This window comes from Oryza sativa, chromosome 2 (assembly GCF_034140825.1).
Source record: "Oryza sativa Japonica Group chromosome 2, ASM3414082v1".
In the NCBI taxonomy this organism is placed as follows: domain Eukaryota; kingdom Viridiplantae; phylum Streptophyta; class Magnoliopsida; order Poales; family Poaceae; genus Oryza; species Oryza sativa.
The window spans coordinates 35,606,859-35,621,482 of record NC_089036.1 but is presented as its reverse complement, the minus strand read 5'-3'; the positions used below and the strand labels follow the sequence as shown (position 1 = coordinate 35,621,482).

Here is a 14,624-nt window from a genome sequence, read left to right as displayed (position 1 = left end):
CCGTTCGAGTCTCTCATGTAATGGGCCGGGCTTGGGCATACCGGATTGGATAAGGCCCATTTAGAGCCCAGTTCACCTACACCTAGAGAGATCTCTCTCCCTCCGGACACTACACACCACTCCTCCTCGCCGCCGCCGACGCCGCCGCCGCCGCCGCCGCCGTTCGACGGAGCTCAGGCGAAGCAGTTCCGGGGAGGCCATGGACCACGAAAGGCAAGCAAACCTTCTCCGCGTTGGAACCTCTTCCTCCTCCCCCAAGTCCCCATCCCCCTCCTTTCAGTTTCAATATCTAGTTTGGTTTTAGTGGCAAGAGATTTGGGCAAACGGATTATTGATTAGTGATTACATGGCGATGCTGGCCTAACATATGTTCTTCTTTCATGTATGGTGATTTTCCTGATTGAAGGTTGAACTCCCCGAGCACGTCCGCGATTTCGCTGGAGTTGCTGGGCCATCGGCTGCACATTTCTCAGGTAAGAGAAGCAAACACTTCATCTTGTTCTGTAATGCTATGTGGGAAGGAGTGGTGATGCTGAATGCTAGCCTGATTTTTCTTTTTGCTTCTATTGCTGCATATTATTTGTAGGATCCTAACTCGAAGCACCTCGGAACCACGGTCTGGGATGCATCCATGGTGTTCGTCAAGTTCTTGGTAATCTCTTCTCTTTGGACTACTGAGCTATCCTGTACAAGTTGAAGCAGATAAATGTGATAATCATGCAAATTGCTGGAACTATTCGGTGATGCTCCCTCAAATCCAACATATATAGAATCTCGCAGTTCCTACACTTTGGAAGCTTTATTTCCTAGCATTGGTGTGATTTTCAGATTTTGATTTCAGTAACTTTACTTGTTTGGGACTTTGAGTCCTATACTCCTATTACTGTCAGTACACTTGACATTTAAGGTTTTACTCCCATCCTGTCCAGGAAAAGAATAGCAGAAAAGGTAGATTTTCTCCATCTAAACTGAAAGGAAAAAGGGTGATTGAGCTAGGAGCTGGTTGTGGTCTAGCTGGGCTTGGTAAGATGGGTCGAATTACCTTCAGAGATACTATCTGAATCTTGATGGTGCTCGCCCAATAACAAAATTGCGCTTCTCCCCAGGAATGGCTTTGCTGGGTTGTGACGTGGTTACAACAGACCAAGTTGAGGTGCTCCCGCTGCTTTTGAGGAATGTTGAACGCAACAAATCTTGGATTTCACAGTCAAACTCTGACTCAGGTCTGTTATCTAAGTACAAAAATGAATGTCCACTCATTACCATTGTCTTTATACATGAAACATGCCATAGCCATAGTTTGAAAGAGTTAAGAACTTAAGATGTGGTCATCGCAATGGTCATTGCAAATGCATAGATCTTATGCGACAATAAGTGGTGCCTAGTGGTTAGTTAAGTTTGTGGAAGTTTCTCATAACAATTGGACGTTGCTAGTTCTCCTAACAATTGATTTTACGTGGCAAACAGGCTCCATCGGCTCTGTCACCGTTGCAGAATTGGACTGGGGTAACAAAGATCATATAAGAGCTGTTGATCCTCCATTCGATTACATCATTGGAACTGATGTTGTAAGTTTTCTGCGCTGGCAGCTTGAGTTTGGTGCCTCAAATAGCTTATCCTACTTACTGATATGCTAAATTTCATGCGTCATGATATTTCAGTTGTTCTTTAAGAACAGAGTCTGGAGAGACTTTAGTGTAGCTAGCAATCGACATTGCACATGGTCACTTGCTGTAATAATAAGTTGCCAATTTTTACATGAGGAATCTCTCAGATATTAACCTAAATGAAGTTTTCCTCAAAGTCACTAAACTTTTCTTCTTGGTTATGTTACAAACGTGCGGGAGCACTTGCTTCTCTAGATTTTGTAAGTTATAGGCATGCCTTACGGATTGAAATTTAAGTGCAGAGGATAGCCTTTTAGCAGAAATGCAGAATAGCCAAAAATAATTGATAACAGCACTGGTAGTCCAGAGACAATGCAATGGCTTACTGCTCTTTTGTCTGTGTGTTTTTGAAGGTTTATTCAGAACATCTGTTGCAACCTCTAATGGAGACAATCATTGCATTATCTGGTCCTAAAACAAAAATAATGGTAATTGCTTTCACCACCATTCAAACAGTTCTGTTTTTGTTATTGACAATATATGAGGTAAATATTGTTGCTTTCTACCCAGCTAGGATACGAGATCCGTTCTACCACTGTCCATGAACAGATGATGCAAATGTGGAAAAGCAATTTTAATGTGAAAACCGTCTCGAAATCGAAGGTACACACACTTCAGAGTTCATCTTATCAGAACTCCCTTCCCTTGTCATTTATCTGTTTCTGCATCAGTGCAAAAGGTATTCTCTACCATCACGCTGTTCTTGAATTCTAACACAGATGGATGTGAAATACCAACATCCTAGTATTCATCTTTACATAATGGACCCCAAAGCGACATTGATCCCTGAGGTCAGCGATAACGGCAACAACGAGGAGGAGGAGGTTGTCTCCAATCCAGGAGATGATGAAGATCCTGGAGCTGAGAGTGGTGGACCTTGTACTGGCTCAGTGGATTCAGCAGAAGCCAAAACTGCAGGCTACTTGGACGACGACTGGGAAATCAGAAGATGCGGGGCTATGGCTGCAAGACTTCTTAAGGATGTCAAACTTGCATGAAATTTGATCCATACTAGTATTGCCCAGTTGATGTTGTACTCCACCTTTTCTTCTTATGAGTAGTATTCCCTCCACATTCATCCTTAGAATTGGACTTTTTTGGGACAGGGGGAGTACTGTACAAGCTAATTTGTACTATGCTTCACTGTCATTGTTCATGTGAAGGTGAAGATATACACAGAGTGCTAGTACATTTTTTGAGATGTTGAGTGCATATGATCGCCGGCGGCTTGCAAGAGGAGTGAGCCGCCGCCGTGCCATCACCGGCGAGCTCATTGACTCCTCGTCGGTGGATTGTAGGACTATTTTTCTCTGCAAATTCTGCTCGTTCGCGACCAATGGTAGTGACCATAGTCTCAACCTGGAGGGGCTCGCCATCCCCTCTGCTCCGCTCCCGTCGTCCCCGTCGTCCCCGTCGTCCCCTACGCCTCGTTCGCGCATTTCGTCGAACACCGTGACGGCGCCGAATTCGCACTGTCCGCACATCTCCTCCTCCTCCCCCGTCCTCTCCAAACCCCAAACCCTATCTCCCGTCCTCTCCAAACCCCAAACCCTATCTCCACCCCCGAGGCAGGCGCCCCCATGCACTTGTAAGTCGATTGGATGTCCTGTCCCAGAAGACATATCGAGCGAGGAGGCGGAGGAGGACGAAGGGAAGCGGATCCTAGGGCTTCAACCATGGATCGGCATCCCCCATTTCAAGGTACTATACTACTCCATTATAGTAGTAGTGCTTTTGCATCTTAGAAAAAAAAATCTGTTCATTAGCCATTGAGAGCTTCTGAACTTGTTGATTCCGTTCCAACTCCAACTGTGAGTTTCTGTTCAGGTCATCCCCTGATTTTCACTATGCCAATTCTCTGAAACAACTTTACCACTGTCAAATGAACACACTGAAACAGTTTGCAATTATTGGCCATTACTAGTTATGCAAGGTAGAAGTGTTCTGAGGTACTGTATCATTTTTATGTACTAATTAATTAAGTTTAATAAAAACTTTCATTATCTAAAAATAAATGACTATTACTAGCTCAGTATTCCCTTCATTTTATATTATAAGACGTTTTGATTTTTTTCACATACAACTTTATTTAAGTTTGATTATACTTATTAAAAAATTAGCAAACATATATAATTTTCATATATATATTTTTTACACTAATAGTGCAAAGTGAGCACGTTTAAATGCATTGTACTTCATAAAAAAACATCTAACTTTTACAGACGAATCTGGATAAATGCATATCTAAATTCATCCTCAATAATTGATTCTTTTGGGAGGAGTGAGTACAATGGGTTGGTGCGCTTTGTCCTTGGACCCTACAATAATGATGATTGTTTCTTTAACACATGGGCTATGTTTATCCCTTCCTGAGCACTGACTACCGAGGCACCGAGTGTGAGAGGCAACGGCGGTCAGGGAGCAGGCGTGGTTCGTCGGCGAGCAGCTGCGGGCAACGGTGCCTTGGCGTCACGCATCCGCCGTCACTCACCTCAAGCTTGCGGGCTCTGCGACCACCCTCTCATAGTCATAGGCCACAGAAGGTGTAGTAGTACTTCATACATTTCGAGCAGTTTCTTTCAGATTGTTTGTTTTTGAGCTTCTAATTTTGGGATGCATTAGATAGTGATGAAAGCCTAAGAGTCGGTAATATGACTTATTGGAATTTTAGTGTTGGTACTCACAGTCAGAACATACTCCTATTTTGCATCACATTTGCCTTGTGCGTGCTGCTGGTCTGTTCCACTCGTGAACATCAGACGCGAAGATTATAGATCCACCCCTGATTTGAAGGTGTTCACAGATTCAGGTACTGCCAATTGCCTGGATGAACACCAGCCCATTTGCTCCTTTTCCCCTTGCGTTATTTTCCCTGTATTTTACTAGCTGCCGTAGCTGGAACACAATTCCCTTTCAAGATGTCATATTTATGGAATATAATTCATTTTTAAGATGCCGAAATGGAAGACATGTGAGACTCAAAATCTCGTGCTAAAAGAGCATGGAGGTTCGAGTTCTCTCTAGAGCATAATATGGAGAATGTGTATCCAATGAGCATTCATTCTTATCATACGCTAGAAAGGTAAAAAACAAGAAGACAAAATTTTCCTTCTTTTGTCATTTAGCACCCGTATGATATGAAAGTCACATGCATGGTTTTGCATGAGAGAAAGAAACGATGGAATCTTTTTTTTTTGTACGCGCAAAAACATTGCATGTCATTCTATTTGAAGAAGCAAAGAGGCATGGGGCACGGCAAGGCCACCGCACGAACTCCAGATAGGAGGGGTGAGGGGAGGAAGAGGGGGAAGAAGCGAGGAGGGATGGAGAAGGGGAGAGTCCGACCCTGGAGGCCAGGCTCTCCTCCCTATAGCGGTGGTGCGCGGCAAGGAGCGGGCCATGATGATGGGCCAGAGAGACATTTGTGTGGGAATAAGTCCACTTTCCCTCCCTCAACTCATGGCTGTGTGTGAATAGCATCCCTCAACCGCAAAATCGGGTATAACCCATCCCCCAACTTCGAAAACCGTTGCAAATCAACTCCCCGGGCGGTTTTGGAGGTGGTTTTGTCCTACGTGGCATCTTTGATCCTGTTGACTTCCTGAGTCAGCAGGTGGGACCCACCTGTTAGTGACAATGATAAAAGAAAAACGGTGGGGCCCACTGTCAACCACACTTCTCTTCTTCTCTCGCTCCTCCGGCCGATCCCGGCGGTGACGTGCCGCCTCACCCCGCCGCCAGCCGTCGAGGCCGCGCCCCCGCTCTTGCTCGCCCGCCCCTCGGTGCCACGCTCCGCTCCGCCTCCTCCTCCCCGCCCCCATCCCCACCCTACCGCCTTCACCGCTGCCGCCATCCCCCTCCTCAGATCCGGAGCAGAGGAGGGCAAACGAGATGAGGGAGCTGGCCGGCAACCCTGGGACGTGGAACGGCCTCTCCTGCAGGTGGGCCAGCCCGTCTTCTCCGCCGCGTCCATGTGCGCGACGGCCTTCCCCCTTGGCTTCGCCGCCTACACTGGTGCGTGCCATATGGGTTTGCAAATCGATTGGGGATTCTCTGGTGACAGTGTTTTGCGTGCTTGGGCAGAGTGATTGAGTGCTGATCATAGGCATCATAGTATCATACACGCTTGAAAAATCACAATACAGTCGACCAAATTGCTGATCGATAGCTTAGTAAATTTGGTCAGCATGGTATGCCACCCGGCAATTTTCTGATTGATACTATTGTTGGGGTACCTGGCTATCTGCAGCTTTGTTGCTGGATAATCATTGATCTCGCATTGTTTTATATCTGACTGCTTGCTTCCTGGAGCCGTTTGTAGATGTAACTGGAGATGGAATTTTTGCAGCAATTGGTCTTGCCACCGCCGTCGCACGCGCTGCCCCCACCAAGTCTCCCCCGAGGCCGGCCGCACGAATCACGCTATGCCGCATTGCCACGGGCTGCCGCCGGCAATCCATGTGCGCTGATGTGCAGACAGAGGTGCAGGAGGAGGGGAAAGCGCGGCGGGGAGAAGTTGTCGTATATGATGGTGGTACGGGCGGCGCTGCTCCTCCTCGTGGCGCTCAGCACACTCTCGCTGCTCGCCGCGGGGTCTCGGGACGACCGCCATGCCGGCCTCGGTCTCGCCGCGCTTCTGCCCATCCACAGTTGTCCCCGGCAAGCCTCTCCCCGCAGCATCGTCGCGGTGGCTAGGCACCGTGATGGCGGCGAGCTCCTAGCCGTCGGGATCGGCCGGAGGAGCGAGAGAAGAAGAGAAGTGTGGTTGATAGTGGGCCCCACCATTTTTCTTTTATCCTTGCCACTGACAGGTGGGTCCCACCTGCTGACTCAGCAAGTCAACAGGGTCAAAGATGCCACGTAGGACAAAACCGCCTCCAAAACCACCCGGGGAGTTGATTTGCAACGGTTTTCGGAGTTGGGGGACGGGTTATACCTGGTTTTGTGGTTGAGGGATGGTATTCATACACGGCCATGTTGAGGGAGGGATAGTGGACTTATTCCTTTGTGTGTGTGTGTGTTGGTGTTGGGGGGGGGGGGGGGCAAAAGGGCCTTAGGTTGCTGGAGGTGGAGGTGGGCCGCCGGGAACGGAGTGGTCATCGATGCAGGCGACGCTTTCTGTATGCTACAGCCTATAGGTGGAAAACGAAGGTCATCTGAAAGGATCAAAGGAAGCAACACCAAGTCCTTTTCTTTACTCTGACTCCCTCACTCTCGTCATTTATTTTCTTTCTTAAAAGTAGTTGCTTTAGCTTCAGCCACGCAAATTCTCGATAATTCTTTTTTATTTTAAAACTTGTTGCTTTTGATGCTTTAGCAACAGAACAATGGAGGCAACAACGCTGAGTGTGGGCAAATCCGTGCTGAATGGAGCGCTTGGCTACGCAAAATCTGCATTTGCCGAGGAGGTGGCCTTGCAGCTTGGTATCCAAAAAGACCACACCTTTGTTGCAGATGAGCTTGAGATGATGAGGTCTTTCATGATGGAGGCGCACGAGGAGCAAGATAACAGCAAAGTGGTCAAGACTTGGGTGAAGCAAGTCCGTGACACTGCCTATGACGTTGAGGACAGCCTCCAGGATTTTGCTGTTCATCTGAAGAAGCCATCCTGGTGGCGATTCCCTCGCACGCTGCTCGAGCGGCGCCGTGTGGCCAAGCAGATGAAGGAGCTCAGGAACAAGGTCGAGGATGTCAGCCAGAGAAATGCGCGGTACCACCTCATCAAGGGCTCCGGCTCCAAGGCCACCATCACCTCAGCTGAGCAATCTAGCGTTATTGCTGCAGCCATATTCGGCATTGATGATGCAAGGCGTGCCGCAAAACAGGACAATCAGAGAGTGGATCTCGTCCAGCTAATCAACAAGGAGGATCATGACCTTAAAGTGATAGCGGTCTGGGGAACAAGTGGTGATATGGGCCAAACAACAATAATCAGGACAGCTTACGAGAACCCAGCTGTTCAAATCAGATTCCCATGCCATGCATGGGTAAGGGTGATGCATCCTTTCAGTCACGAGAGCCAAAAAGGTGAAGCCAGAAAGGTGAATCCACCGAGACAGTCGCACAACCATGAGAGGAAAGAGTGTTCATTGAGCGGTAAGCACTCCGAATGCCCGATAGCTCTGAGCACAACCCACCACAGTTGCCACGACTCCGGGCATGCGACCAAGAGATGATCAATCGTCTCTTCGCATTGATCACACAGAACACATCGATCCAGGTGTGACAAACCACGACTCCGGAGACGGTCTGCTGTCCAGCAACGGTTAAGAGCTACCAACCAAAGGAAGTAGCGACAGCGAGGGGGCGCCAAAGATTGCCAAATTGGCTTGTGCTGGAGACGAGTTCTTCCAAAAAAGAGAACACGATAAGCCGAGCGGGAAGAGTATTCTCCTGAGGTCTCCCACCGCCAAGATAGAGAGTCCGGCTCTTCGGAAAGCTGCACTGACCGAAGGCAATCCCAAAGCTTGAAATACTCTAGGATCGCTTGAATACCCAACGCGGAACTGATGTCCTGGATCCATCTTCTGTCAGTCATTGCCTCGGCCACCGTGCGACGATTCCGGAGACGAGCAGGGACTGCAGCATAGACAGCCGGCGCTAGCGACCGAATGGAGGAACCCTGCAGCTAGCAATCCTCCCAGAACAGCACTGAATTCCCATCCCCTACCAAGCATACCATGGAAATCGATACTAGATTGCGCTCCTTCTGCGAGACCGGAATACTAAGCCCTTGCCACGGCTTTTCCGGTGAAGTTCTTTGCTGCTAGAGCCATCGTGACCTCAGGGCGATTCCCAACCTCTCTAGATCAGGAATCCCCAAACCACCATACTCCTTGGGCGAGCAAACTCGAGCCCATGCGACCCAACAGACGCCGCCGTTTGCAGAAGCTTTTCCAGCCCAAAGAAAGCTGCGACGGATCTTGTCAATCCCTTTGATAACCCACTTCGGTGCATTGATGGCCATGAGTAGGTAGATGGGAATTGAGCTTAGTACAGCGTTCACCATGGTAGTCCGGCCAATAGGCGTCATCAAGTGAGACATCCAAGAAGGCAAACGGCGCGCGATTTTGTCAACCAGTGGCTGCAAGTCTTCCTTCTTCAGGCGGAAGATGGACAGAGGCAATCCTAGATATGTGCAAGGGAAGGAAGCGACCTGACATGGCAATTCATCATGGAGAGTTTGGAGATCCGTCTCATTGCACTGGATTGGAAGCGCTGAACATTTTGCAAAATTTGTTCGAAGACCAGACGCTTCCCCGAAAAAATTTGCTTGATATCATTTTTAATTCAGTTATGTCCTTAGGTAATTTCTAATTCAGTTGTGTAGGCCAGTTGAAGTGCGTGGGAATTACCATTCCATTAGAAGCACATGAGCTAATGCAACTAACAAGTGCCCCCTCCAGTTCTCTCTCTCATTTGCCTTTTTGGGAATGCATGTGCTCAGCATTTTAAGACTACAACCACAAATATATGTATTTGGATTTGTCAAAACAAATATGTATGCTAGAAAAATAAATGGTCTAATACAGGCTTACAAGTAAGACAACGATGCAAAAAACGGCAACTAAAAACATAATGATTCCCTCATATGTCCCATCAAAAAAAAAATTCCCTTTTCCCTCAAAAAAAAAAATCTCCCTCATCTGCCACTGCAATTGCTGGCATCCCTTCATATCCAGCGACCTTGAATTCTAATCCATCCTATGTTCCAAGGTTGAACGGTCAATGCTAATGAAAGTAGAAGGGATGGTATTGAAGGGAAATATATTGGATAGCAAAGATTGCCTCGATTAGAGAATATAATGGAGGTAGTAGATTGGCTAACAGATTTTCCCACAAAATTGTACAAGTATGTAAATGTAGCACGAGTCCTCTTTGCACAATTAAAATTTTGAAGCTCCTATTTCACAAATAATTTAGATATGGAGTATTTGATTTCATATCCAATTAGCACAGTTTATTTAATTCGGAAATTTATTTCCTCTATCTGAGAGAGATGATTGTAAAATGAGCTAATCTAGCAAATGTATCCTCTCATCCTTTGGATTAAATGTAGTGTACTTATCCCATTCTTCTAAAGTTAAATTAATACATATCTTATTGAACAATCAGATATAAGTTTTTCAAATTAGGATCCAAAACTAAGGTTTATACTATACTGCAAATTAATGAAAGGAATTATCATTATTGTTTTGTATACTTTCATGACTGAAAACAAGGCTAAACATTGTCCATGAAAATTTTAAGGCTAAAAGTTGTTCTTAATCATTGCTCTCTTTTGTTTAGGGTTCCCAAAATGGAGAGGATTCAATGAAGCCAGTGTCTATCTCGGATGTGGCCACCACAAGTACAAACGATCATACAGTGGCCCATGGTGATATTATAGATGATCAATCTATGGATGCTGATGAGAAGAAGGTGGTTAGAAAGAGTCTTACTCGCATTAGGACGAGTGTTGGTGCTTCGGAGGAATCGCAACTTATTGGGCGAGAGAAAGAAATGTCTGAAATAATAGACTTAATTTTAAAAGACAATAGCCAGCAGGTTCAGGTGATCTCTGTGTGGGGAATGGGTGGCCTTGGAAAAACCACCCTAGTTGGAGGTGTTTATCAAAGCCCAAAGCTGAGCGACAAGTTTGACAAGTATGTTTTTGTCACAATCATGCGTCCTTTCAATCTTGTAGAGCTCCTTAGGAGCTTGGCTGGGCGACTACATGAAGGATCTTCTAAGAAAGAAGAACTGGTAGAAAATAGAGTCAGCAGTAAGAAATCACTAGCATCGATGGAGCTTGACCAGTTGACTAAGCAATTGGAAAGGCTTTTAGAAAAGAAAAGAAGCTTGATTGTTCTGGATGATTTCTCAGATACCTCAGAATGGGACCAGATAAAACCAATGTTATTCCCCCTGTTGGAAAAGACAAGCCTAATCATTGTGACTACAAGAAAAGAAAATATTGCCAATCATTGCTCAGGGAAAAATGGAACTGTGCACAACCTTCTAGTTCTTAAACCTAATGATGCACTGTGCCTCTTGAGTGAGAAGGTAATATAGGCGTGCTCCATTTTTCTTGGTTTGATATTCTTTATTCATTTGAGTAATCCAATCAAGATGATATTTGTGCAGACAGAAATAGCATACACATGATGCATATACAATTTAATCTGTTCTCACAACAATAGCGGGTTGGGTAAAAAAACAACCATAGCGATGCACTTCCTAAAATGACCTGCATTGGATGGATGTTAGATGTGACCTTGTTTTGGTATGTGACGGTGGTCTTCATTCCCTAGTTTTAATAGTAAAGACATATTTCTAAACTTAATTATTTTTTTGTTTTACTTAGAGCACAATAAAGCTTAAATTGTATCAATGTCAGGTATTTGAGAAGGCTACATATTTAGATGAGCAGAAGAATCCTGAGTTGGTTAAAGAAGCAAAACAAATCCTAAAGAAGTGTGATGGACTCCCCCTTGCGATAGTTGTCATAGGTGGATTCTTGGCAAACCGACCAAAGACCCCAGAAGAGTGGAGAAAATTGAACGAGAATATCAGTGCTGAGTTGGAAATGAATCCAGAGCTTGGAATGATAAGAACCGTCCTTGAAAAAAGCTATGATGGTTTACCCTACCATCTCAAGTCATGTTTTTTATATCTGTCCATTTTTCCTGAAGACCAGATCATTAGTCGAAGGCGTTTGGTGCATCGGTGGGCAGCAGAAGGTTACTCAACTGCGGCCCATGGGAAGTCTGCCGTTGAAATTGTTGGAAATTTGGTCATAATTCGGCATATTTTAATCCAAAATAACAAGATAATAAACATGATATTTACAATAGGATTTGATCCAGTGACAGTGGTGAATGTAATCAATATGAGCATGCTTAACGTTGAATAAGCATCAACAATCACATAATGACACAATGTTGACATTGCGATGAACATTAACAGTAAAACTTCTAATTGAAATAATGTAATAAGGTTATACCCCAAGAATGGTCCTCCGCTGGAGTTTGAGGCAGTATTGCCTCCGTTGGTGTTGACGGGAGTCTCCTTCTCCTTGTCTCCAGTGTTCGACATGTTGGTGAAGATGAAGTAGATGTTGACGAACAGTGAGTAGTCGCGCCTTGCGCTCCCCAAAAACCTGATCGCCCGCCCGTCTGTGCAAACGTCGCAGCAACGCGTGGTTTCGGAGGCCTACTCTCCCAACGCGTGTGCACACACTCGTCGGGATGGGATTACCGTAGCAGCAACAGCTTTTGAAAATGGATGAAAGTGTGTCTTCTTCTTCTCGCGGGAGATCAAATCCATTCTCATTTTATAAGAGGAATGGAAGATGAAGAGTAAGAGTCATGGAATAGGAAGAGGAATGGAGCAACTAATTGTCATCAACTAGCCATGAACCATCCTCCACTACACAACCATCAACCAACAATCAATTAAGAGTAATTGATGTAAGTTACCAATGGAATAGGAAGAGGAATAGAGCAACTAATTGTCATCAACTAGCCATGAACCATCCTCCACTACACAACCATCAACCATCCATCAATTAGGACTAATTGATATAAGTTACCAATTCCTTAATCAAATGGATTAATTCTCAAAACTCTTCATCCCATTGATATCCCATAGAAGAATGAATTCACATGAATTCCTAGCATAATGAGCCTTGGAATTTATTTGATTTAATTGATTTAAATGGATTAATTACCCAATTAAATCTAACAGAAATAGCTGACGACTACTTCATGGAACTCAAGAATAGAAGCATGATTTTACCATTCCAGCAATCAGCTCGCAGCAGGAAATCAATTGACTCTTGCAAAGTCCATGATCTCATCCGTGACATCGCCATCTCAAAGTCAATGGAGGGAAACCTTGTTTTTAGGATGGAGGAAGGCTGCAGCTCGTACATCCATGGCGCAATTCGTCATCTTGCTATAAGTAGCAACTGGAAGGGAGATAAGGATTAATTCAAGGGCATAGTGGACCTGTCCCGAATACGATCGCTATCTCTGTTTGGGTATTGGGAGCCATTTTTGGTTTCTAGCAAGATGAGGTTTATACGAGTGCTCGACTTTGAAGGGACTAGAGGCCTAAACTATCATCACCTTGATCAGATTTGGAAGCTTATTCACCTAAAATTCCTTTCTCTCCGAGGATGCGCTGGTATTGATCTACTGCCAGATTTTTTGGGCAACCTGAGGCAACTCCAGATGCTAGACATCAGAGGTACATATGTAGAGGCTTTGCCAAAAACTATCATCAAGCTGCAGAAGCTACAGTACATCCATGTTGGGCTCAAAAGAGACTGTAACGGGGATAAAGGATGATTTAATGGAGAGGCGTTGTAAAGTGGGGTATCTATGTGCAACATGTTGCCTTCCTCTTCTTCGGGACATTGATGGCCCTCTCCATAAGGCCCTTACCAGGCGTGATGCATGCACTTTCGCTTGCTGCGTGAAATTCCCATCTCTCATGAGGGGAGTATATGAAGAAAATGGCACTATGGTGCCAAAGGGGATCAGAAATCTGAAAGACTTGTACACACTAAGGGACGTGAATATCGGAAGGGGAAATGCCATCCTACGAGACATCGGAATGCTCACAGGATTACACAAGTTAGGAGTGGCTGGCATCAACAAGAAGAATGGACGAGCGTTTAGGTTGGCCATTTCCAACCTCGGCAAGCTGGAATCACTGTCTGTGAGTTCAGCAGGGATGTCGGGTTTGTGTGGTTGCTTGGATGATATATCCTCGCCTCCGGAAAACCTGCAGAGCCTCAAGCTATACGGCAATCTGAAAACGTTGCCGGAATGGATCAAGGAGCTCCAGCATCTCGTGAAGCTAAAACTAGTGGGCGCTAGGCTATTGGAGCACGATGTTGCTATGGAATTCCTTGGGAAACTACCGAAGCTGGAAATTCTAGTGATTTCACCGTTTCAGGGTGAAGAATTTCATTTCAAGCCTCCACAGACTGGAACTGCTTTTGGAAGCCTCAAGGTGCTCAAGCTTGCAGATTTATGGGGCACCAAATCAGTGAAGTTTGAGGAAGGAACAATGCTCAAACTTGAGCGGCTGCAGGTCGAAGGGCTAATAAAAAATGAAATTGGGTTTTCTGGGCTAGAGTTTCTCCTAAACATCAACGAAGTCCAGCTCAGATTTGAGTTTCACTTCGATGAGAAAAGGATAAGAGCAGCGCGCGCGGCGGGCGCTGATTATGAGACTGCCCGGGCGGAAGAGGAACAGGAAGCAAGGCGCAAGGAAGGTGAACTGAAGAAGAAAATCCGGGAACAGCTTGCTCGGAATCCAAACCAACCTATTTTATTTTAAGGGCAATAGCAATGCGTCACCTAAAATGCCGGACCTGAGCTGCCACATATGCTGAGGAACACTGAGAGGCACAAGCTGCACAATGCAGTACCTCAAGTGGGGTCCACAAAAATGTAGTTTTCCTTTTTTTTTCTCCACCTTTCCGCTCTCTCTCTCTCTCTCCCTTTCCTCGAGCCCAACGTTGCTCCTTCCCTTCTCTCACGCTCGAGCGGAGCCGGCACTGAGGCGTTCGAGCGGAGCGGCGGCCTCGACGGCGACGGGGCCGGGCGGAGCAGTGGCGAGCGGAGACGGCGCTGGGGTGGCCGGGCGGAGCGTCGGTGGATCTGGGGACGACGGCGGTGGCGGCAAGGAGGAGACGATGGCGGCGGTCTTGGCATGGAGGCCACTCGCTCGGCAGCAAGGAGGCGACGACGGCGGCGGTCTTGGCAGGGCGGCGAGCTTGGCGCTCGACGGCGGCGAACTTCTTGGCCTCCCCTGCTCTCGCATGGCGGGGACGAGTCTCGAAGATGGCGTGGCAGCGACGAGTCTCGACGACGGCGTGGCAGCTTGCCAGATCCAGTGGCGACGGCTCGTCCGGGCGCGGCGCGAGGATGGTTGCGGCCGTAGTTTCGTTGCCGCCACCAT

At 46.4% G+C, this 14,624-nt stretch overlaps 1 protein-coding gene and 1 pseudogene across 2 annotated transcripts; both read left to right on the top strand.

Moving 5' to 3' along the window:
* The first annotated feature begins 87 nt into the window (after nt 1-87).
* LOC4331155 (uncharacterized) lies at nt 88-2,866 on the top strand. Its single transcript, XM_015770586.3, has 9 exons — nt 88-213; nt 407-473; nt 587-652; nt 930-1,023; nt 1,107-1,223; nt 1,468-1,568; nt 2,021-2,095; nt 2,178-2,270; nt 2,387-2,866. The coding sequence occupies exons 1-9, from the start codon at nt 200-202 to the stop codon at nt 2,663-2,665; spliced, it is 906 nt and encodes a 301-aa protein (XP_015626072.1). The 5' UTR covers nt 88-199; the 3' UTR covers nt 2,666-2,866.
* A 508-nt stretch (nt 2,867-3,374) lies between these two features.
* Nucleotides 3,375-14,015, top strand: LOC107278029 (disease resistance protein RPM1-like; annotated as a pseudogene). The gene is made up of 6 exons (XR_010739434.1): nt 3,375-5,681; nt 6,016-6,851; nt 6,985-7,840; nt 9,957-10,712; nt 11,047-11,559; nt 12,326-14,015. The product of XR_010739434.1 is annotated as a disease resistance protein RPM1-like (transcript).
* Nucleotides 14,016-14,624: the final 609 nt, after the last annotated feature.